Source organism: Accipiter gentilis, chromosome 10 (genome assembly GCF_929443795.1).
Source record: "Accipiter gentilis chromosome 10, bAccGen1.1, whole genome shotgun sequence".
In the NCBI taxonomy this organism is placed as follows: Eukaryota; Metazoa; Chordata; class Aves; order Accipitriformes; family Accipitridae; genus Astur; species Astur gentilis.
In genome coordinates this window covers 23,441,010-23,463,400 of record NC_064889.1, presented here as the reverse complement: position 1 = coordinate 23,463,400, position 22,391 = coordinate 23,441,010, and the positions used below count along the sequence as shown (strand labels likewise).

At 45.7% G+C, this 22,391-nt stretch overlaps 2 protein-coding genes across 12 annotated transcripts in view; one reads left to right on the top strand and one right to left on the bottom strand.

Moving 5' to 3' along the window:
- MEGF11 (multiple EGF like domains 11) overlaps positions 1–10,566 on the top strand; it is a 217,280-nt gene extending 206,714 nt beyond the window's left edge. For 2 of the 4 annotated variants that reach the window (XM_049811557.1, XM_049811556.1), the window contains 3 exons: positions 2,456–2,512; positions 9,348–9,554; positions 10,101–10,566. In XM_049811557.1, coding sequence (XP_049667514.1) covers positions 2,456–2,512; positions 9,348–9,554; positions 10,101–10,261 — 425 coding nt within the window. In that variant the 3' untranslated portion in view covers positions 10,262–10,566. Of the gene's footprint in view, positions 1–2,455; positions 2,513–8,201; positions 8,435–9,347; positions 9,555–10,100 lie in introns of those variants that run through there. The other 2 variants (XM_049811558.1, XM_049811559.1) reach the window with 2 other exon arrangements.
- The window catches only part of RAB11A (RAB11A, member RAS oncogene family), a 38,591-nt gene that overhangs the window by 4,486 nt on the left and 11,714 nt on the right, over positions 1–22,391 (bottom strand). For 5 of the 8 annotated variants that reach the window (XM_049811560.1, XM_049811561.1, XM_049811562.1 and 2 more), the window contains one exon: positions 15,191–16,914. In XM_049811560.1, coding sequence (XP_049667517.1) covers positions 16,775–16,914 — 140 coding nt within the window. In that variant the 3' untranslated portion in view covers positions 15,191–16,774. Of the gene's footprint in view, positions 1–5,642; positions 5,776–8,469; positions 8,596–10,605; positions 12,462–15,190; positions 16,915–22,391 lie in introns of those variants that run through there. The other 3 variants (XR_007507397.1, XR_007507398.1, XM_049811565.1) reach the window with 3 other exon arrangements.

Sequence of the window (22,391 nt, the reverse complement as noted above, 5' to 3'; positions counted from 1 at the left end):
TGAGGTCAGGCGTGGCAATGTGCTATTTTGCAGCTTAGTGTGGGCAAGGACTGCCTGTTACCTGACTCAGAACCAGAAGTCAGGTTCACCCAGACAAGCCCTGCATTAATACAGCAGCCTGCCCTCCGGGGGGGGTCTCACAGCAAGTTTGGGCTTACTCAGAGCAAGCACAGTGATCTCTGCTGCCGCAGAAGCCCTTCCAGATGTGCCTGACATTTCCAGTAGGACTGGCAGGAGCTCACGTGGAGCCGAGCTGAGGAAATATGCTCAGAAGGTAGAGTCCTTCCCCTCTGAGCCACCAAAAGTGCTGGCTGATATTGCTGTAGCCCCAAGGCTCCAGCCTTTGTTCAGGTCTTTACAGTTGCAATGGGAACACTTCTGTAAAGATCTGATGAGGATGCTCAGAACAGATGCAACATTCTTGTACGAGGACGGACTGCGCAGTGAGCACAGCAAACCATTCCCTGGGTAACCTGTGTTTCGATAAGTCACTTGAATAATGGTCCTTATTCTAACCATCGTCTCATTAGTCCCCAGCAGTTATGAGGCCACTGTCCTACAGGATCACTCTTGTGTTTTTTGCTGCTTGCTTTGTCTCTAACTCTGACATGGCTGGTGATATTTTAAAGATACTGGGAAGGACCAGGTCATAGTCCTGAGCAAAGTTACTCATCCCCATCTTCTGAAGCCCAAGGCTCTTCCAGTGTTGCTGTTGCACCACATGAGCAATGCTGTGTCCAATGCACCTCCCCATGGGTCAGCCTGGGTCTGCTTCACTTCCCTGCCACTGCTCTCTCTTCATGGGTACCGGCCCTTTCACCCTGTAAGCCTGGCTGGGTGCTCACCAGCTTCTTACATGCCAGCCTTGCTCTGTGTGGTGTGACTGCTTCTTACCCGAGGCACCCTGCATGTTTGCCTATGAAGCTGGCCCAAATACTGCTTGGGCATTCCTGCCCCTGGAAGCATGCTCAGCCCTGGCACGAGGACCTGTGATCACCAGGGATGGCCTTTGGGAGCACAGCTACTGGGAAAGAGAGCACCAGCCCTGTGGATGTGAGCCAAGGGGTCCAGCCTCTTCCATCAGGACTCTGCCCTAGCACAATACAGAAGAGAAAAAAAGCACACCGCTAATACCATTATGTGAAAGAGCTTCCCCACTATGCCCAAACTGCCCAGTCAGCCTTGCCCCCTGCATCTTCTTTCAGGGGGTGAGTCTGGGAATTGGCTCAGGACGAGTGGTGGAAAACAAAGCAGGAAGTGCTCAGGTGGTTTGGGGGTGTCACTTTTGGCCAGAATGGAAAGAGCCCCATCATAGAGAGCCTGTGGTGTACCACCAGCCCTTCTCCTGTGCTCTGGGATGGGCACTGAGAATCAAAGGGGGTTGTCTTTGATGTGCCAGTAACACATTTATTGTCTAATTTAGTGATTTTCCTTATTTACCAAAAAAACAAAGCTGTGGTGATAAAGGGACTGGTACGGCATTGCCAGTGGTGGTGGCAGCTTTTTCTGTAGAGAGCAGGGAGACATGCAAGGACAAATAGCTGGGAGACCTCTGGGACATGCTGTTTGCAGGGCTCTTTTACCAGCTTAACTTAGTTACTTGATTGGGAATCCCATAAGCCACAAAAACATTTCTATCTCAGTAACCAAATTTGTGTTGATTTTGCTAGTCAATAAGAAATATCAGACTCTATAGTTAAAAAGATTTAAAGGCTTACATTAGATTTTCCATTTGATTGATATCTAGGATAATGTGCAGTAGTGAAGATGGAAAAGCTTCCCATCCCCTTCTATCTCTGCTTCTGTAAGGAACAGCAAGTTCTTATGGAGTTGCATAAGGCAGAATTCTTTGCTATCACCTCTCTGCTCTCAGTTGCTGCATTTTCAGACCACTGTAGTCACTTAGGGACAATTGTCACATCAGTTATTGAACTGTATTGAATTTATAAGCAAAGTCACATTAGGTAATCTAGAAAGATTGTACACACCTTAGCATCTAAGACTGTGAATTAAAAAACATACTATCCACGAATGAAACAAAGCCTAAAATTAGTCACAGAGTAATGTAACATAACCTGAAGACTCAAATTTGAAAGGATATGTTTTAGGCTTCTTTTACTGATCCAGTCCAGTGTTTCAGTAATGAACGTGTCGGCAGATTATTTTTTTTTTCTGTTCTCCTGACGGGTAGCTGTTCTTGGTAATGAGCAGTACCCTGCTTCAGGAAAGCCCTCCCTTCCAGGGCAGCTCTTAAGCATATGCATAATTTTAGGTGTGCACAGAATCCCCACTGAAGCTGAGTGCATGCTTACAGCTGAGGATGTGCTTAAGAGCCTCCCTAAATGGGGGCCTTGATGTACAATTTAGAGGAAAGAATATATGCTGCTCAGTAGTCAAAGCAATCCAATTTACATAAATATTTATTTGTTTTCCATTATATATCATTTTTATGCAGGTGCTTGTGGGATGGATAGACGTCAGAACACATACATAATGGAAAAAAGCTTCAAAGGTATGGTATCCAGTGCCTGCAGTCACCCTGGCAAAGAGTTTGAGGAGGGTGTCGTAGAAGAGGTGAGATAGGACACCTGAGCACCCGGGAGAGTGGCCATGCAGAGACAGAAAGGGACAGAGCAATTACCTACAAAATATGCCTGCGTGGCCCAGCTGGCAGCACTCTTGACTCCGAGCCAGATGACTGGGGCCCATGAATTATGGATGCAAGTCTTTACAAGGCCGTAGGCTCCTGCCTCGGCAAAGCAGCTTAAGACAAAAAGGCAGGGCTTTGCTGCAGGGACAGGAGGTGCAGGTGGAGCTGTCTGGCCAGGGGAAGCTCTTTTAGGACTTATTAGCCATCCTACAAGGGCTTTCTGGCGGCAGTTGCTGATGACAGACTGGTGCATTTGCCTGCTAAGTTGTGGCTCTGTAAGGCTCTTAGCCATCCTGAGCTTAAACAAAGCCACTAGAAAACAAGCTGACCCTGCTATATGGCCTTTGCTGAGAGAGATTTATAGCAGAGCTTGAGAAAAGACCTCACTCAGTACATTAACCAGTCACGCTGGCATGAAGCAATTAATGGGCATTGACTCCAGGGCAGTTCTAAAAAGGGATCATAGATGAGTCATGAGCACAAGGCCCAATGATTTTAGATTTCAGTTGTCCTCCAGGTTTACATTCAAAATATTCCAGTTATGTATGGACTACGAGACCACTTGGCACAGTGGTCCCCACAAGCTCCCGACTGACGGGGCTGGGGTTTGGCACGCTGAACTTGCGGTCCAGAAGCTGGAGCGAGGACTCTGACTCATTCGGAATAGGCAGGTTTCAGGCTGAGATCCTTGATCAGAATTTGAGGGTGTTGTGTCTGTACACACCAGCTGGGAATGTCCCTCCATCAGCCGAGGAGTTAAACACTGCACAGCCTCTTTCCATAATGTCCTTGAGCTGGTATTGGCTGAGTAATGGGGAAAATGGTACCTTCACACAGAGCTGGTTTCAAGACACCCACTGGTCTGCTATGGCTGAGGTGTTACAGAGCAAGACCTTTATCTGAACTAACAAGGAATATTGAAAGCTAGTCCACACGAAAAGCAATGACCAGCTTATAGCCAGGCCTAGAGAATGCTAATCATTTCATAGCTGCTGTTTACAAAATAAAGTGATATAATATTTACAAAAACATCACCTTACCACACAGAATCACCAAAGGAAACCAATAATCTGTCACCAAGTCTTTCTCAATAAAGCTAAATTTAAAATATTAAAAGGATTATGTATGTATATTTGTCTCAATCCACTGGTTTCAGCTACCTCAATGATTCTCTTTTTCAGAAAAAAAAAATCTTACTATAGCCTAGCTAGTTGTTCTCTTTACATAGAACTATTCATTTCAAGATCAGTTTAAACTAAATTACTGTGTTTACAAACTGCTTTAAACATACATACAGTAGGAATTCCTATCCATAGACACAGTCACACAGAGAGCGGGGTACCAGTGTGAATGAGAGAAAAAGAACTACAGTAACAGCGAATTGTGAAATGTATTTTTTGCTGCTACATATTTTGTTTATTATATAGGATGTGAGCCATCTTCTTTACATGTTTATCTCCTTATGAGTTGAAAAATCAGACCTAGAAGCCACGTCAGAAAAGGCCGTGTTCTTTGTGGCTGCTCAGCTGCTGCGGACAGGCATGGCTGGCACTGGCAAGGGCAGAGTGCCGGCGACACAGGAACACACCTGACTTCCCAGGGATTTTGGGTAGCTAACCTGCAGGTAGTTTGCAGCAGAGATTTCTCAGAAGCATCTGCCTTTGGATGGCTAAAGTTTTCTGACAGTCCAGTCTGAAGGTCAGTTTCTGGGTTCAGGCAGCCCTGGGGCTCTGGCAGCAGTATGGGCACTCCAGTCCCAGATGAGTCTCCTACTAGGAGCTGAGTGACGTGCCCGATGCTCAGTGCGCAGCACTCCTCACCCTGCCAGGTCTTGTGTTGGCCCTGACTAGCCAAATTCATCCAAAAGATGGAGAGAAAGCATCTGCTAAGCTGGGTCATTCAGATAAAAGAAACTCCCAGTCCCAAAATTTGGATTCTGTCAGCAAAAAGGCTTGGCAGGCAGGTGCTTTGCTTTTATGTACTTTTACGCACTTTAAAGATGATGTCTTTTCCCATCAGTGTCTGCTAGGTCTAACTGCAGAAAGCCTGCCCTGCAGCTGAAAATCCGCTTTGGTGCTCCGGACCCCAGCTCAGAGCATTGCATGGGATACACTGCCAGAAAGGGGCATGGGGGTCCTGTGGCTTGAGGCTGAGTTCATGCTGTGGTGGACCTGGTCAGTCACCTGCTTCCCCCATTTCTCCTCTGAGGAGACCAGAGCCCCCAGCTCCACAGCCCAGGCTCCGTGCTGGCCTGGCTGGAGGCTGTCCACAGAGCAGGGCAGCCAGGAGAGGGATGTCCCTTTTGCAAACTGCCACTAGAAACGCAGTGGCTGTGCTGCTAGTGGAGGCCGGGGGGTCAGGCATGGCCAGTTTGTGTTTGCCAGGGTCACCCACAGACAAGCCCAGCTCACGTCGCAGTGTCTGACAGCTCCTTGCGCTGGAAAGCAGCAGGAACCCTTCGGGGCAGCGAGGGGATGGATGCCGCGATGCCGGCTCTGAGCCCCGCGGCATGTGGTGACAGTGGTTGAACAGTCACAAGGTTTTCAGAGCAGTTTCTTTCCTGTGCATGGTGTTCAGTGATAGTATTTCCAAGCTTCTCCTTGCAGCTGAGTCCTTCTCTATTTTTTAGGGTGGGTTTTTTTTTTTTTAAATGAATGCTGTTGCACTGGTGGAATAATGTGACCTCAGGCACTAACATTTTAAGGAAAGAACCCCTGTGCTTTGCACGATAGCCAGCAAAATCCAAGGAGTTAGAAACACTAATGCATTTACCTCAGGAACTGGGGGCTTGGTTCAGTGTGGTTCATTTGTTTGTTCTACAGGAATGTGTCCCCACAACTGTGTGACCCTCTGAAAAGCAGCAAGAAGCTATTGCTATGTTACTGTCCTAGCAGCAGCAAAGGTTAGCCAGGATAATGAAAGCAGCCAGAAAGGCACGCTACACTGAATGACATCCATAAACGTGATTAAATAGTAGGAGAGCATGTTTTACCTGTGTACATCATATTTCCTTAGCACTTCAAACGTGGCAGTAGGTACTGAGGCTTGTCATTAGTATGCCAGAGGATATTCAGGGCAAAAGAGAGGAACCCGGTCTGTGGGAGGGACAAGTACATTTCCAGACCCTGGTAACAAAAATAAAACCTCCTTCAAAGGTCTGGTGATTGGTATCCAGGCAACACAGAAGACGGGGACTTCGAAATTAGAGCATATTCCCCATATTTCTCTAGTGCGTCCAGCTGATCAGCTTACACTTGCTTACAGCGAGTGCCAGCACTGCTGGTGGCAATGCCACAGGTCGGGCTGAGCTTTGCGCTTCCATGAGAGCTCGACCCTGTGGGTACATGGGAGGATGACAAGGCAGCACCGCCAGAGCTCACACATGGCCCACAGGGTGAATGGGCTGAGAATTTCTAAATACATTTGTTCTGGAGTAAATTAATTCATGAAATGAAATTTGACAATTGATGCCAGACTTTTTAATTATCCCCAAATTACCTTAGTAAAAAAGTAACTGAGACACTTCCACATCCTTTAGAGTTAACTCTCTGCGATCTTGCGCATAATGTGTCTTGTGGGCTAATGACTCCCTGGTGTATAGCACGTTACCAAACATACGCTGGTGCTCCATAAATTATATTGTATCTAGAGCGAAGGGTCTAATCCCTAGCTAGACACAGAGTTCCCATTTGCGTCAGCGGGAATTGGCTCTTAGGCGTGCTGTTTCTCAATATCTTCTGGGAAGAGGCAATTCCTGGGGGAGGCCAAATGAGTCTGGGCAGCCCAAGTGGTATTTCGCTGGTCTTCCCTGGGAAGGGAAGGGCCGGTGCTGTGGCTACAGCCTGAGGGACACCTGCCTGGGAGGCAGTGTCAGCTCTAGCAGCAGTACAGGTGAATTTTAGCTTAGGAAGATAAAAGTAGCTGAGCTGGACTTAATAAAATATATGATGTGCTGGGATTTTTGCCTATGCCAGCTCTGATGTGCCCACTTCCATAAACAAACCAGCGCTGACCCACACAGCTATTTACCTGCGTGCTACAGCACAGCAGGAGCAGGACTTCTCACGCTTCCCCCTGATTTTCCCTGTAGTAGCCAGCAGTCTTTTATAATCTACATTTTATGAATCAAACCCCAGCTCTGTTTTGATTTGTTCCCTCCCAGCCATGGTGCTGACAGGGAGTGCTTTGTAGTGGACTCTTGGGGTGCCGGCAACCCCACGCTCCCACATGGAGCTCGCTTTGCCCTCTTGTCCTCGCAGGGTCTGAAAGCCACATGGACCTATTCACGCTGCCCACTTTTCTGAACTCCTGCCTTTCACCCCCGTAAGCATCTGCTCAGAAGCAAATTTGTGACAGTCTTCCTGTCCTCTTGCCCCAGAATTTAGAGCTGGCTTATTAAGGGCTGCCCAGGCTCTCCTGACGAGCACTGCATATTCCTAGTAGGCACCAGAAGCTGTAACTTGCTGGCAGGTGAAGCTGAGGGGTTTTTTTTGCTAAGAATGAACTAAAAGCCTCAGGGCTGAGTCTCTGCCCCTCATCGGAGCTCTGTCCCTGGAGCAGTGAGTGCTCCTGCACTGGCGTCAGCTTGGGCAGCGCTGGGAGCTTTCAGTTCCTTGCCCGCATGAGACAGTTCACCTATGTACAACCTTCCCAGTGACTGAAGAATGGGGCCCAGTCTGTATAGCACAGATATTTTTAGCCTAAAGATTTTTATTACGGGATTTGTTAGTCTTTATCTATTGTCTCCTCACCTTTAAACACTAATGGATCCTAGGCTGTGTGGCACCTTAATTTAAGCCATATACGTAGCAAAAGCTATTAACAGAGAGCTCTCTTATGTGTGGAAGCCATTGGACTTGCAGGGTCGCTCCATCAGTCATTAGAAGGACAGGATGGGACAGCTTTTCACTGACTTGCCTGTACTGGGATGGGGTTGGTAAAGCTGGAGGGCCAAACCCTGATGCCAACAGCTGGGTAATATTTGTGTTGCTTTGGTTCCTGGCTCCTGTGATGTACCAGAACAGATGCGTTTCACTTTGAAGCAAAGGCATTGTTAATCTCACCCAGGCTGAAGTCAGATGAGGACTTTCTTAACTTTATTACTAATTAAACATTGCACTGGTGCCAGGGCCTCTGCCAGGCCTCATGTCCCTGATGGTCCCAGCATGGTCCAGCTGGTTGCTTTGCAGCAGAGCTTCCTATCAGGCTGGTTTCACGAACCCTCAGAGCTGAGGACTCTAATGATTTTCTCATACCACTGAAATTGGAGGACAGAAATGCAATAGCTTGCAGCCTGATGCCTGCTCAGTGCTATCCCCCAGCTGAGCCAAGATGAAGGACACTGGGCGCGGGGGCTGATGGACACACACACACACAGACACAACCCCAGAGCTGATGGAGGGAGCATTGCACCACAGAGTGAAGCAAACCTCACAAGTGAGTTAGCAGGACGGGGCGGATAGGCACAGAGACGAAGTTTGTAAAGGAGAAGCGATATCTTGTTGTCTGTCTATTTCTTAACCTGAATTTCTCTTTTTGTCTCCCATACTAGATAGCGGGGGCAGCTGGGATTGCAGCTATTTTGCAAGTCCCGCTATTTCACCGGGAGTATTTCATATATACCAGGATCTGCCTTTGTACTGTAACCCAGCACAAGAAAATGCCTCATCTTTCATTGCATCGCTCTAATTCTAAATTAATGGCACTGCCCAGCAGGATGCACACAGCAGCAATGGCACGTTCTTGAATGTCAATGTTAAGACCTATTTATTCTCTATTGTTTTTTTTTTATTATTTTTAAAGCAAGACTGGCACTGTACCTTGCAGCAGGCTGGCATACCCCAGCCAGGGTCACCGACAGGGGAGACCGGTGGTTACAACTCTCATGCCAAGCTTGTTCTCCCCATGTAGCACCTCCTCCGTCACCATCTCCTGTTTTCTCCAGCCTAGGGGAGAGGAGCAGTAGATGTCTACAGCAATGGGGTGGGGTGGGGAAGCAAAGCAAAGCAAGGCTCCAGTAGAGGCTTGTCCCCCCTGCGGAAACCCAAGTGTTCCCCACTAGCAGAAGCAGCCTCCTCACGGTCTTAATGGCAGAGGGAATATGAAGAAGTAGGTTTCTCCTGGTGCTGGATAGCCCCAGAAACAGGAGTGCTTGGAGGACATAGGCACATATGCTGCACTGCTGCAGTTCTAAAGCCTACTGGAAATGTTTTGCATTCAAACACATGGCATTTGATGTTGACTAAAGCCCCTGGGACAGTAACCCTGTAGCTGGCCCAGCAGGCCAAGTACCAGCAGAAGGTCCTGCTTGCAGAGCCGACTCACCACGGCCACGTGCAGGAGTCTGCGGATCGGTGGGGCAGGAGGAGCGGGACTAAAATGTAGCTCCTTGGGAATTAGGGGGAGGGAGGGAAAGGACTACCACCTCAAATTAAATATTGCAGTAAATGACAACTCGAACCTTTTACAGCAAAACCTTCAGTATTGAGCAGGTTTTTATTTCTTTCCTGCTAGTGAGTTGTGGATGCAATGGTCTGGACACACCCAGAGCACAAGCGTTGGGTGTCTGTGCTGGATGCTTCAAGGATCTTCCTTACCCCCTGCCCCCGGTCCCCCCACCCTTCCTGCAGAGGTTCAGCTGCAACTAACTTAAGCAAGCTAACAACTCTAACACTCCCACTGCGCTCTTGTTTTGCAGATTATATGAAAGAATCTGTGTGCAGCTCCAGCACTTGTTCTCTGAACAGCAGCGAAAACCCATATGCCACCATTAAAGACCCCCCCATTTTAACATGCAAACACTCCGAGAGCAGCTACGTGGAAATGAAATCGCCTGGTCACAGGGAGTCCCCATATTCAGAAATGCCACCTTCATCGACAGCCAATAAAAACATCTATGAAGTTGGTAAGCAGGGCAGGTGGCAGAAGGTCTTTTCCAACAGTTGGTGCATCTATTGTAGATGCTGATTGGGGTTTTTTTCCCCTTTCCTGACACAAGTAGCATGGACTTGGCACGGTGCAGGGAGGCTGGGGGAGAAGGCCTGTGCATTAGCATGTTCAATTTGGGGACCTGAGTCCTGGGCGGGGGCCTGTGCAATGGTGGTGGATGTGAGCATGGTACAGCACCAAATTGCTCCTACAGCCCCAGTGGAGGAAGGCTGCAGTCCCCTCTTTATGCTCTTGTTTTAAACTGCTGCAAAGTCCAGCTGCAAGATTTTGAAAGCACAGACATGTTGGTCTTTTGAAGACATTATCTTCAGGGCTTTTGGAACTGCCTGCCCTTGGGTCTTGGTCTGCCCCATGTGCTCCCTCATGTGCTACCAGTAAAGCTGCAAGGGGAAAAGATGGTTTGAGAAACTGATGTTCTGTGCTTGTGACAAAACACATGAGTAGACTAACTAGTTTGGGGAGCACTGCTAGTTACTGTAACCCGTTTTCCTTGCTTCCCCAGAGCCCACTGTCAGCGTGGTCCAAGACGCCCGTGGTCGGAGTGCCAGTTACCTCCAAAATCCATACGACCTGCCTAGGAACAGTCACATTCCTAGTCACTATGACCTCCTCCCCGTAAGGCACAGCCCGACGCATGGGCCATCTTGGGACAAGCAGTCTTAAAGGGATGAACTTCACTGGTGCACTGTGCTGCAAACACAGACTTTGAGGAAGCAAAAGAGAAGACAATCCTTTTCTGTGCTGCAGGATGCTGACAGGACTTCAGACTGTCTTATGCAAGGACATAACGTAACACAACATCAGCTTGGGCCAACTGCTGCTGCATGATGTTATTTATAAAGACATTTTTATATGGGTAACAGGAACTAACGAGAACCTCCTCCACGTGTGACTGGAGTACGTCACCCCAGGAAGGTGTCTACATGCTCCAGGCAAAAACTCTCCGTGGCATGTATTCTAACCCTGGCTTTGCTGTAAAATAAAACACAAAAACATGCTAAGTAGAAGGACTTACAGATGTACATGTCTACCAACTGCATCAAGAAACCTTTTACTGTTAGGAACAAGGTGACTAGGAATACACTGGAATGTATTTCACCATCTTTGTCATGGAAATAGACATTTTTCTGAACGAAAGCAGGGAAACTTGTCATTTCACTGTCTGGAAACCTCATTTACTGCCATCACCATGTGCAACCTGTGCAGATCATGCTTGGTAATTAGCACTGAGATGTTCATCTTTATATTCAGTACCAGGGTATTTGAGTAGAGGAATATTAACACAGAGACATTCTGTGCGGTTTTTAAAACGTAACATGTCTCGGCAAATGTCCACTGATCTTTGCTAATGACTTCAGTTTCAACAATGAGTCTCACACCCAGCTTACCACACTTTTAACAAGCTGTACGGTACTTTGACTGGCACAGATAGGCTTTAATTTTCCTTATACACCTTCTATTTTATTAGATAAATCTACAGATTTGTCAGGCAGTGTAAACCGATGCACCTTCATTTTCTTCCCTGGGATGCTGCAGGTTTGCACAGACTAAACCTGGTTTGGTTTCCTTTCCTAAAGCTAAGACACGTCAGCTTCTCTAGACCATCTCTACAAACCATCTCATCATGATTCACTTAACAGCATGCCATTTATGACACCCTTTAATTTGATATGCATTACCATGTAGTGCAACTTTATCCGTTGATGATTCTACCTGAAATGTCATTAAATTGAGCTGAAACTGGGTTTTCTTTTTCAGCAGCTGTTTGTGAAGTAATTATCAAGGGGTTGGCTCATGGTATAGTTTTGGACTAAGCCACCATGCTTTTTTTTTTTTGTAATCTTTATTGACCTAGAAAGTAGAATATTTGCCGTTAAGCAGTTCCTTGTAGATTTTGAGCATGAAATAGTACTGATTCTAAGTATGTAATTTTATTAGGCAAACATGGAAGTAGCAAGTTGATTGCCTCTTAAATATAAAAAAAAAAATTCTGTTGCACATTCGCCAGTCTGACGGAAGTAGAAGAAAATGAAACCAGCACCAAGCAGTTGCTCAAAGCATGATCACTCGTGTAACCTGCTGGTCTAGGGGACTGGTAAGAGGAGCCTTCCAGCTCAGAGGCAGCAGCTTGATCCTGGCTCCGAGTCACACCAGGCATCGGATCACTTGGAGCACCCTGGTGGGGCCCAGCCCGTGTCCCCACGGAGGGGCTCAGCCCTTGCCTCGGGGATCGAAGCCCCTGGCACAGCAGTACCAAGCCGCCGGCAGCCTGCACAGCACCCCTGGCCACCCTGCCGCAACACGCTCGCGTCAGGGCGTGGGGAGCCCCGGCACCGCACTGCTGGAGGACCCAGGACCTCGCTGGGTGGTCAGGTTGGCTCTGAACGCCCCTGTGCAAAGCAAGAGTTTAGCAGCAAGACAGCCAAGCTGAGCCCAGAGATCCCCCAGGCTTCCAGAGCAGCAGATTTTTGTGTTGCAGGATAATGCCTAAGTAGTTACATGAATGCTGCATGTGTGCATGGGGGCAATGACTGATCAGCAATAGTAATTTTATTTTCCAGGAAAGCCTTATTTGAGATGTAAGTAGGCAATTATTTTGTAGGGCCAGTAGGAATATATTTTATGTACACGAATAGAAAGACTTACCTCAAAAATATCAAGAGAAAGGCAGTTTGATATGGAATAGTCTTGTTAAAGACCTACCTTAACACCTAGCACAAGCAGTCCCAGCTGCCGGCCTGACCAATGTTTGTGTATCACTGTAAAGTTTGCGATGAGACTCCAGAGAGCAGAGATGTGCTCAGTTTGGTGTTGTTTTTTTCAAAGCTGGATTTTCAAACCAAATGCAATGACGTGCATAGAGCTTAACAGGAAAAAACAAACAAACAAAACCAACAAAAAAAGTACCTTCTTGTATATTAGCATTAGCTTAAGAAATAGGCATCAAAATGGCAATACTTTTTTAAGGCAAGACAGATTTGTAATATATTTGTTCACTGTGCAAAGGTATCCTACCTTGTACAAAATAAATTTAATTTCTCTCAATGTGTATTTCTCAAACGAACTCATTTGCAGATTAAACCTTCCAGCCTGTGTTCAGGACCAAGCTCTCCAGGTGATGGGGCTGGTCATGAACGGGCTGTCCCCCTCAACAAAAAACCCCACAGGCATCAGGCTTACAAGCCAGAAGTTGCAGGATTTCTCAGAAAACACAATGCTGTAATTCAGACTGTAATTTGGAGTTCATTTCAAGTAAGGCCTACCTTTAAAACAAAACGTAACTGGCTCTGTACATATCTTTCTCACAATTCTTCAGCAGTTTAACCTTAGCGGGTCTGAGCAAGAGACCCTAGCGATGCACAAACCCCGCCGGAGAAGCTCCCACACACCTACAAAGAGCAATCTGGGGCGAAAACCAACACCAAGTCTCTCTCTGATTTTCATGTGATACACTTCAGTGCATGTCGCGACAGTGCTCTGTGCTGCCAGCGGGTTCTTGTGCCTTCAGGTGGACACACTGGAGGATACAGGCCAGCGCAGTTACCCTACTGCGCCCAGCAGCGAGGAGGCAGGACACACAACAGCCGTCTCAGCAGGTCTGACAGCACTCCTAGGGAGCCTAACCAATAAATCACGAGCACAGATTTGCAGCAGAAACACCTTCAGGATTAACGACTCCCAGGCAATGCAGCGGACTGCTACATGTTGAAGCTTTTTCAGTATCTGTGCTTCGTATTTCTAAAAATCTTGTTAACTAAAGCCCAGCATGTAATCTTCTTATTTGACAAGCCACACTCAATAAGCTATTTAAGGCTGGAAATCCATCAGGTTTGAACTGATAGAATAAGTAATTCTAGCTTAATAAAAATGTCTTTAAATCAGAACAATTCCATGTCCTTCCTGCTTAAGAGTCAGAACCTCAACTCCCATCAAACACAAGAACCACTGATGCTCGCTGAACAGCTTCCTAAGTGTTAAGGTTGGGACTTTCAAATATGTAAATGATAGCAAAAGCTTTTGGCAAAAGCCAATTTTGCAGCATTATACAGAGTTCCCAGAAACTCCAAAAGCTCATTTGAGGGCCCAAAAGCAGTATCTGTTATAATCAGTCGTCTTCTGTTAGTAGAGAAGAGACACTTCAGTACAGAAGTAATGCCAATTACAGAAGAGAATGATTAATCAGCAGCTGAACGGGAACAATACCCAGTTGGGTCAGTGTTCAGACAGAATAAAGTCTTGCACTGTCTCTCCCAAAGCACTTTGTGAAGTACCTTTTTGTCCCAGGAGTGTCACTCAGCCCCAGGCCAGCCAGATCCACTGCCACAGCACTGCAGTGCTTAGTCAGGAAAAAGCAGTACGAAACCACAGACCACGAGACAAAGGCTTTAATAGGTAGGAAGTTACATCTCTGTACATACATCATCTGATTTTGCTTTAGAAGTCAATAGCTATGAAGGCTATACAAACTATTGCATGAGAATTTCATGTTCCATGTTGCAGCAGTTCATAAGTACAAAATCAGATTTTGCACAGCATTCCTGTCTAAGACCTGTTTTATGATTATCAGTTTTAAAGGTTTGACAGTAAAAAAAAAAAAATAATTTAGAGTTCTTACTTCGTCTAACAGCACCCGCAGCCATTTCACAGCTGCCCAGGACTTAAACACAGCACTGTTAGAAGGTGAAAGAAGCACGTGCACACATGCATACTCTGCGTGGGACAGGGGCAGCCTCAGCCTCAGACAGCAATTTGTGCTCCCGCGGGCTTCGTTGCAGTGGCATTTGCTGCAGAAGGAAGTGTCTTGCATAAAACCATGCAAACTCCAAACCTGACGTGACAGCTGAGTCAAGCTGCCTGCTTACATGAATCAGAAAAGGAAGTGAAGTGAAACTCATCCTGCGTTTCCAGTTGACAAATTTGGAACTTGGCTGCTGCAGTAACTTGGTTAATTCCAAAATAGGCTCCAGTCTGGCCAGAGAAAGTGCTGTGAGAACAGCTCCCACAGTAAGTAAGGGCCCAGTCTTACACCTCATCCTCAGACTCTCCTGCGATGCTAAAAGGCCCTAAATTGCCTTTGCCCCCAGAGCCACCAGTGCTGCCCCAGGTGCTCTGTGGGCAACTGCTGCCTGCAGCAGGCAGCCAAGAGGCTGCCAGGGACACCATGCACAACGCTCGCTGGTGCACTTCTTCAGCAGGACACCAACGTGGGATCAAAAAGCTTAAACCATTTGCAGTAGAAGGCAGTAGTTTGCTGTCCCACAGGATTTTCTTACTGGTGGCAATGCGGGGACAAAACAAACGGGTTTGTAAAAGCTATTCAGAGGTTTGACTATAGCAAACCCACAGGCTTTTCAGAGCGTAAAAGCTTCCTGAAGCTGCCAAACTGTCACTATGAACTGCAGCAGCCCCAAAAAGCTGCAGACCTGGTCTGAGCGAAGAAGGCAACTGCATTACACAACCCTTTCAGTTCCTTTTCTGGGGCTACTTCCACTTAGCATCTTCTTAGAGGCTGTTCCAAGAGCCTTACTAGCTTCAAGTAAAAACCACCAGGTCAAATCCCAGTTCTCCCAAAAAGTGCACCCAACACCATACTGAGTCGTCCCCTGTAATTCTTTATTAGAATCATAGATGAATATATTTTAAATCAATCTAAAAAAATAATGAATCAAGGTACAGTACATGCATAAAATACAAAGTAATTTACAAACAGATCAAAACAGCATCTTCAGAACTAATACTAGGAGGAGAAATGGATTAAAAAAACAAACAAGTGACCGACTACAGCAATGCCTTCCGTGTGCCTTACACATCATGAGCACCGCAAGACAGAAAGGTTGGGTACGAAACGCAGCTGGTAGTGCCTACCCAGATTTGGATGTTCCAAGTGGGTCATATCAGAGTTTGAGAAACATCCCCTACAATCAATTACTTCCCTATAATTGTATAAATAACTGTAGGCATTTATACAACAAACAGTTCTTTTAAATATTGTAGAAATTCAGTGCCTATAGCCCCCAAATCTTAATGACACGTTGTTTGGGAATAGCACGTACTGAGTGATACGCAGTGAGTGCAGTGGCAGAAGGCACAGTTCATGTATCCCTGAACAAGCTAATCGAACAGATGATTTGTACGGAGCGACAGACCACAGAAGAAACACATCCAGTAAGGAAACTACTCCAGATGTTTTTGTTAAAGAACATACACCAAACCACTGGAATAATTTTAAAATGCCGGATGAAACAGAACTGAAAACTAAAACCAGGTTGTGGAAGTTATTGATTCATCAACTCAAGGATTTGACTATATTAATATATGTGGCATGTATTAATAAATGTGATATGTAATATGTGACAACACTCTTCAAGTCTGTGCACCATGAAAGAAAAAAAGGCATCCTCAAATCCTGATACCACCAGCACTGTGGAGGCCAAGTCTTGGGCAGCACAAAAACATGCTGCAAGTTCCACTGTTTGAGTCACCCTTCATCAGTCACACAGCTTGCGCTTTTGCTTTCTTCACAAGAGGCACCTCAAATGGAGTCCCACCAGCGTCTCCCCGGCCAGCCTCCCAGCAGCTCTGCCTCACTTAACCTCCTCTGCAGCAGGTGCCAAACCACAAAAGCTCATTCACAGGTAGCAAGAACCCTGCTGCTTGTTCACAAGAAATTCTCTTTTCTCCCCCATAATATTCTATTAAAAAAATCCTCAACTTGACAATCTGAAGATGTAGCCAAAAACATTTAACTTACATTAAAATTGCACTTCAGAGCAACGGGCATTTCATCAAGCTTTAGATGCAGTATACAACATCTTAAGACAAGGAAAGATTATCCTGCCCAGAGATATTTTCCTAGTTAACCTGACAGTAATTGTTTTGCAAGGAGCAGAATAACATCTTCAAGTGCTCACTAAAGGTGTTTGTGCTCTGACTAGCGGGCATCATGTTGGAAAGAGATCAGTTCAGTTCCAAACAATTTACTGAACCAGGGAAAATACTGCAGCCACATAGAAGCAATAGATTTATAAACACTGAAATCAAAGTGTTTAAGACATGGAGAAATTCAGAAGGAATAAGCAGTAACTAAACGGAAGAAAGTAACCACGAGAATTACAAATATATTTAAATCTTGGACCTGGGGAATATACACAGCCTTTTAGGAAAGAATGAACAATTCTATATATTCTGGCAGCACTGCATCTTTGGTTTGTTTTCAGTGGTTGGAGGGACATGAATGGGAACCACATTGTTGCTTGGAGACATATCGTTTTCACGTCTGTCAGACATTTGCTTCTGGGAAACAATACGATAGATCTCTGGAAGATGAGAAAGAGCTAGTCATTACGTGTACACCAGCAAAACACCATCAAAAAATTAAATCTGGGGGAAATCAGGCATAAAAGAAGAAGATTTACCATAGTTTTGGGACTATACAGGTAATGCACAGAAGCTTTCACAAGCAGTTCAATTGTGATGCTTTCTATAGTCAGAAAATAAAATACATTTTTGCAAAAGAAATTAGTTTTTTTTAACAACTGTTTTACTTCCCTTGAGAGAAGAGTTAGTAAATGGGGAGAATTCACAAATTTTTTTGCTAGGAATCAGAAACTATGTGCCCCATGAATTCCTTCTGATGGTTCTTAAGGCTCCAAGGACAATAGTCACATGTTCGCTGACGTATCCACAGACAAAAGCAGTATTAAGAACCACCACTCAAAATTTCTTTCTCTGGGATTTGTAAGTGACCAATGGCATGTGCTGTACATAAACTCATAGAGTAGCCACAAAAGCACTTACTTCAGCTGCACAGAAGAAAAAGTACGGTATGTGTAGCACTTCACACCCAGAAAGGAAATAAAGGATACCAAAAATAGAACATGGGGAACTTGCTTGCAAATTTGCATTTAAAACCCATTAAAGTTAAAACAAAAAAAACCCCAACCAAACAAAAAAGGCTTGTTAAACCTCAGTTTTAACAAAGTTTGAAAGTCTTTCAGAGTCAAAAAGCCAACCCTGAAATGACAACATCACATCTTCTACTCTGCACACCAGAAAAGCGTGCTGGCAACAAACGCACCAGCACTGCCAAGCAGCAGAGCCCCCAAGAGAAGGGAGCCAATGCCCACATCCAATTTGTATGCTCCAGCTTACTGCCCTGCCATAAGGTTTCAGATAAGCCCAGGCTGCAGAAGACGAGGGTGCCTGCACTTCACTCCTCCTGCAGAGCAAAGCAGGGAAGAGCAAAGCTGGTAAACAACTCTGGCAAAACAAAGCAAAGGTCCAAGTTCTTTTGGAGGTCTTAAGTCTCTTATCAGCTGGATGACGACTGTCCAAACACACACCTTGCCGGACCTCAAACCAAGAAACGTCTTTTCCACCAGAAATTTGTCATTAGCGAGTAGCTTTTGTTCAGAATTTTAATGAGCTGTTGCTTAGTGCACATCCTGACATCATTTCAGTACTGGAAATTGAGCAACCTTGTGCAGAGGGGTCCTCTTTGCAGCCAGGGGCTGATCACACAGCTAAGTGCCTGCTTTTACGACAACGGGAAGAGATGGCACTGAGGAGCTAAAAAGGGCCCCTGACAACCAAGGCTTGAAAACCTTGCCCTTGACGCAACAAGCCTGCACTGATTTAAGCTGCCAACACAGAGGACAAGTGCTCCCCAGGAAGAGTAAGAGCAGGGCTGCACGCATCCATGGGACTGCTGGCAAAATAAAAATCTCTCACATAGATACTGTGCTATATCTATGGACTGTACAAGTAACATTAACCTTTGCAAGTGGTGCTTTCAAAGAATCTGCCTGTTGTGCCTCCAAACTGACAGCTCAGACTAGATAAACTGTTCATAAAAAATGGATTTTACATACACATTCAGTTACAGATCAAGTCGCTCAGGCAACCAAACAAGCTGCACACGTAAAAGGATTTTTCTGATTTCACCCTTTCACGAGTTCATCCTTCTTTCCAACAGTCTTACATATAAACAACTTCAGAAGTTCAGTGAATCCCATGAAATCAGATCTTGAAAGCCACCTGCAACCCCACATGGGAATTAGCCGATAAAAATCAGTGTCGCCCTGTGGCAGGCCACTCAGTGATGTTCAGCAGAGTGCCTGTGTGCTGAGGTGGGAGGAGCACACCTGGAAGAGCTCTGCATTCTTCAGGACAACTTTTCCACTCTACTACCCTGCCCCAGCTCAGGGTAGACAGCCAGTTTACCTCCAAGTGCGGAATGCTGCCTGTTCCCATTCAACAGGGGAAAGCTCTTGCCACCTTCCTTACTGGAAACTCTCCAGTAGCACCTCCAGCAGCAGCAGTTCTCAGTTTTCCAGATAACTTCCTGAACAAGTTCATACTAGTCCCTAACACAAGCTGTCACACACTTCCTCCAGCCCTGTACATGAGGGCTCACAACAGGGTGCTCTCTGTATAACACCATCATCTTCCAGCAAAGATCTTCAGTAAACAGCTCTTAAGCCTTAAACCCAATCTTGACATCACTGATTTCTCTGTTGGTAAAGGGTCTATGCCTTCTGACTCTTGAGAACATACTTCCATGATCCCCATTTCCACAGCCTCCCCAGCAGTCACACAAGGACACTTAGCAGCTGTGCTGCTTGAATCAACTTGCAGCAGGCTCAAGTTTGTTGCTCACTGCTGCTTCTCCCTCGTCTGCAGTGCAAACCTTTGTGCAGCCACAGTGTACTGCCCTACATGAAAGCCTGAATGGCTAAAATCTGCCTTTGCCCTGGATCAGCTGCACACTCTTTCACCACACACAGCTGTGCTGGTGTGAAAGGGGAGGTAGGAACAGCTTAAACCTGCTCTCACTGGGGCAAAATGCCCAGCAGCAAAGCCTACACTGAAACCAGTCTGCACGGAGAAATGCCAGGCTAATGAAGACATGCGCTTTTTAATGAAGAAACTACACTTTATACACTGTATACAGTAACTGAATGAGACCTTATTAAGAGCACGTTCAGCAGAATGCATCGCTGCATAATTGGTAACTGCATGAGACAGGCCTTGCACTGTAAGAGGGCTGTGAAAAAGTGACACTGCTGCTTAGGAGGAGCTTGTCCAGTCCTTGTCTGCTCAGCCTGCACTAGCATTTCATTCATTTTCAGGTGTACAGAGCTAAGAAAAGAGGAAATCCCTAGATTTTTTGATGTTAATGCTTGGTGATGTTGTTTCCTTGGAGATGGGATTTCTTGGAGATGAAACCGCAGCAGAATGCGGTACAGAAACACAGACAGCACAAAGCCAGGCAGGGAATGGAGGCAGACTCCTGTTTACTTTAAGGATGCTTTATCCTGCTGTGAATGCTCAGAGTGGCTAGGATTATAATACCAGTCTCTCCTATTTGCCAGATGATACAAAGCAGCTTTGTGTGCACAACAATCAGCCCTTGAAGTCTAGACATCATGCAACAGAAGAATTTGGATGGTGACCATTACTAAGCCACAGAAGGAAAAATTCCCCAAAACCTCATCTGGAACCCACAGCAGGACAGGATGCAAGATATACCCCTATCTAAAAGTCCTCTATAATAAAGGGAGAGGAAAGAACAGCTTTCTCCCCCTTCTTCCACCTGTAACAACAGCAGATCACTTAGGCTGTGCTAACTATAATGGATTCCCATTTCCCATGCCCAAAGCCATCTATTCAAAGTGGATTAATATGAGAATCTAGGTGTGGATAAGCTTACTAGGGTCACTGTTACACCTCCAAGGGAAGTACTCTTACAAGTTTCTGACACTGTCCAAACCAGACCAGCTTCAGTAGGGCTGAAGAAGAAAGGAGTTTTGCTGCAGACCTTAGTCACAACACCCTGTTCAGGAGAGATCTAAACAGCTGTATGAAAGGCATCGGGAGCAGCCCAGGATGTCTCTGCGGTGCAGTTCCCAGCACTGCAAATACTAGCAGAGCTGGTACAGCAGCATGCTCTGCCCCTTCTTCTGTCAGCCACCTCCACTCACAGCCTGTGGCAAAGCCTCTTGGCTTTACCTACTTCCTTCTTCAAAGGACAGTGAGCATTCCACCCGCAGGCACTATGCTTGGAGGCAGCCTTGCCAAATACAGACTATCCATGATTCTGCAGGGTCACTCTGAAAACAACATTCCTCAGATGACTGCTCCCCTCCTTCCTTCAAAGCAAATCATTAACAGAAAAAGCCAGCTGTGAAGTGTTATCGAGAAGTTTATTGGCAGAACATTTGTCCTTAGCATGCCAGTCACAGCTGAGATGGAGCCAACCTGCTGCTAATGCATTATTTACTTCATCTTTATCTCCCTGAAACAGGAGCTCCTGTCTGGAGCGAGCCACATGGCCACTAATCAGCAGAAGTGTTTCTTCCAGCACAGTTGAACCAAGCCCTCCTGAACAAGGATCCTGTCTGCATACCCAAGAGCTCTTTATCCAAAACACTGTCAGAGCAACATACAGGGAACATTGACATTTGTGGAAAAGCAACAGCCTCAACAATCTGTCAGAGTCCACCGAGGGCAAGTTTTAATCATTTGTTATCCCATTACAGACTGCTCTCCCTTACAGAAAAATTAAACCAGAAAAAAAAAATTAAACCTCCACAAATTAGAATCCAAAATACTTCTGGAATAAAAGGTACTGTTGGAAGCATGTGAGGAGAGATAAAGAAACAGCCTAGCCTATGCCCAAGAGGTGAACTGCTTCCCCATGGCAACAGCAGTATATCATCTGAGCGTCACATAGCTCTGTGGAAGTAAGGAAGCAGCCCAGGGCATGCAGGAAACTTTCCACCTCTTCAGCTGGCGCTGTTAGAGAACAGAATGGTCCAACAGGATATGGGGGCAATTAGGTGACCAGTTTATATTGGCTATGACAGCCTGACAGCCACCTTGGGTGGGGATAAATAATGTCTGATATATTTCCAGTTCTGTTTTATTACTGCTGGTGCCAAACGAGTACGAAAGTTAATTAACTAACCTTCATCCAAGAGCCCCGATCCTCTCTGAAAACTGAAAGAGCAAGCAGCAAGGCTGTTTGTTCCATATTACACACAGCACATGTGGCCAAAATCTGACCTCAAAGTTCAGTCTAGGTGCTCCTCAGAGGAGAGGGGCTACCAAGGACACATGCATAAAGGAAGAAGTTTCAGGTTTTAGCAGTTACAAGTAAGCAATAAAAAAACCTGTCTTCCTCCTGAAAAATCTATGCCCAAATTCACAAGCATTTTTGGCAGGACTGCCTTTAAGTAGATGAAGAAAATAGGAAATCCAGCAGGCATCCCAGATACCACTGCATTCAGCCACTCCTTAGCCATCCACCCTCTGATGGCATTAGCAGTTAGTCATGTAGGGAGTAAAGGTATAAGCTAACATAACTTCTCTTTTTTTTTTTTAATTTGTGCAATGTTGAATTACAACCAAATGACTACACTGAAGTTAAAAGGGAACCACATGGTTCAGCTAAAGAGGAAATGAACTTAAGTTCTAGTTCCAGCATTGTATGAAGCAGCAAGATGACAAGCATCCCTGTGCACTGTTTATTCATCTAAGATGGACACACTTACTTTTTCACTAGTATATGGACAGGAGCACTACTGCTTAGGAACACACTGTAAAAAACACAATAGAACCAGAACCTATCGGAGACCTCTTGCAACTAAGGATAAGGCAGGAAACAGATGGACACAGGCAGCTAATAATCCAGCAGCCTAACAACTCCCTCCACTGCTAGGATGTTCATAAAGCATCTCAAACAACTCAAGAAATAATACAGAATTTATACTTTTATTACAGTAAATAACTT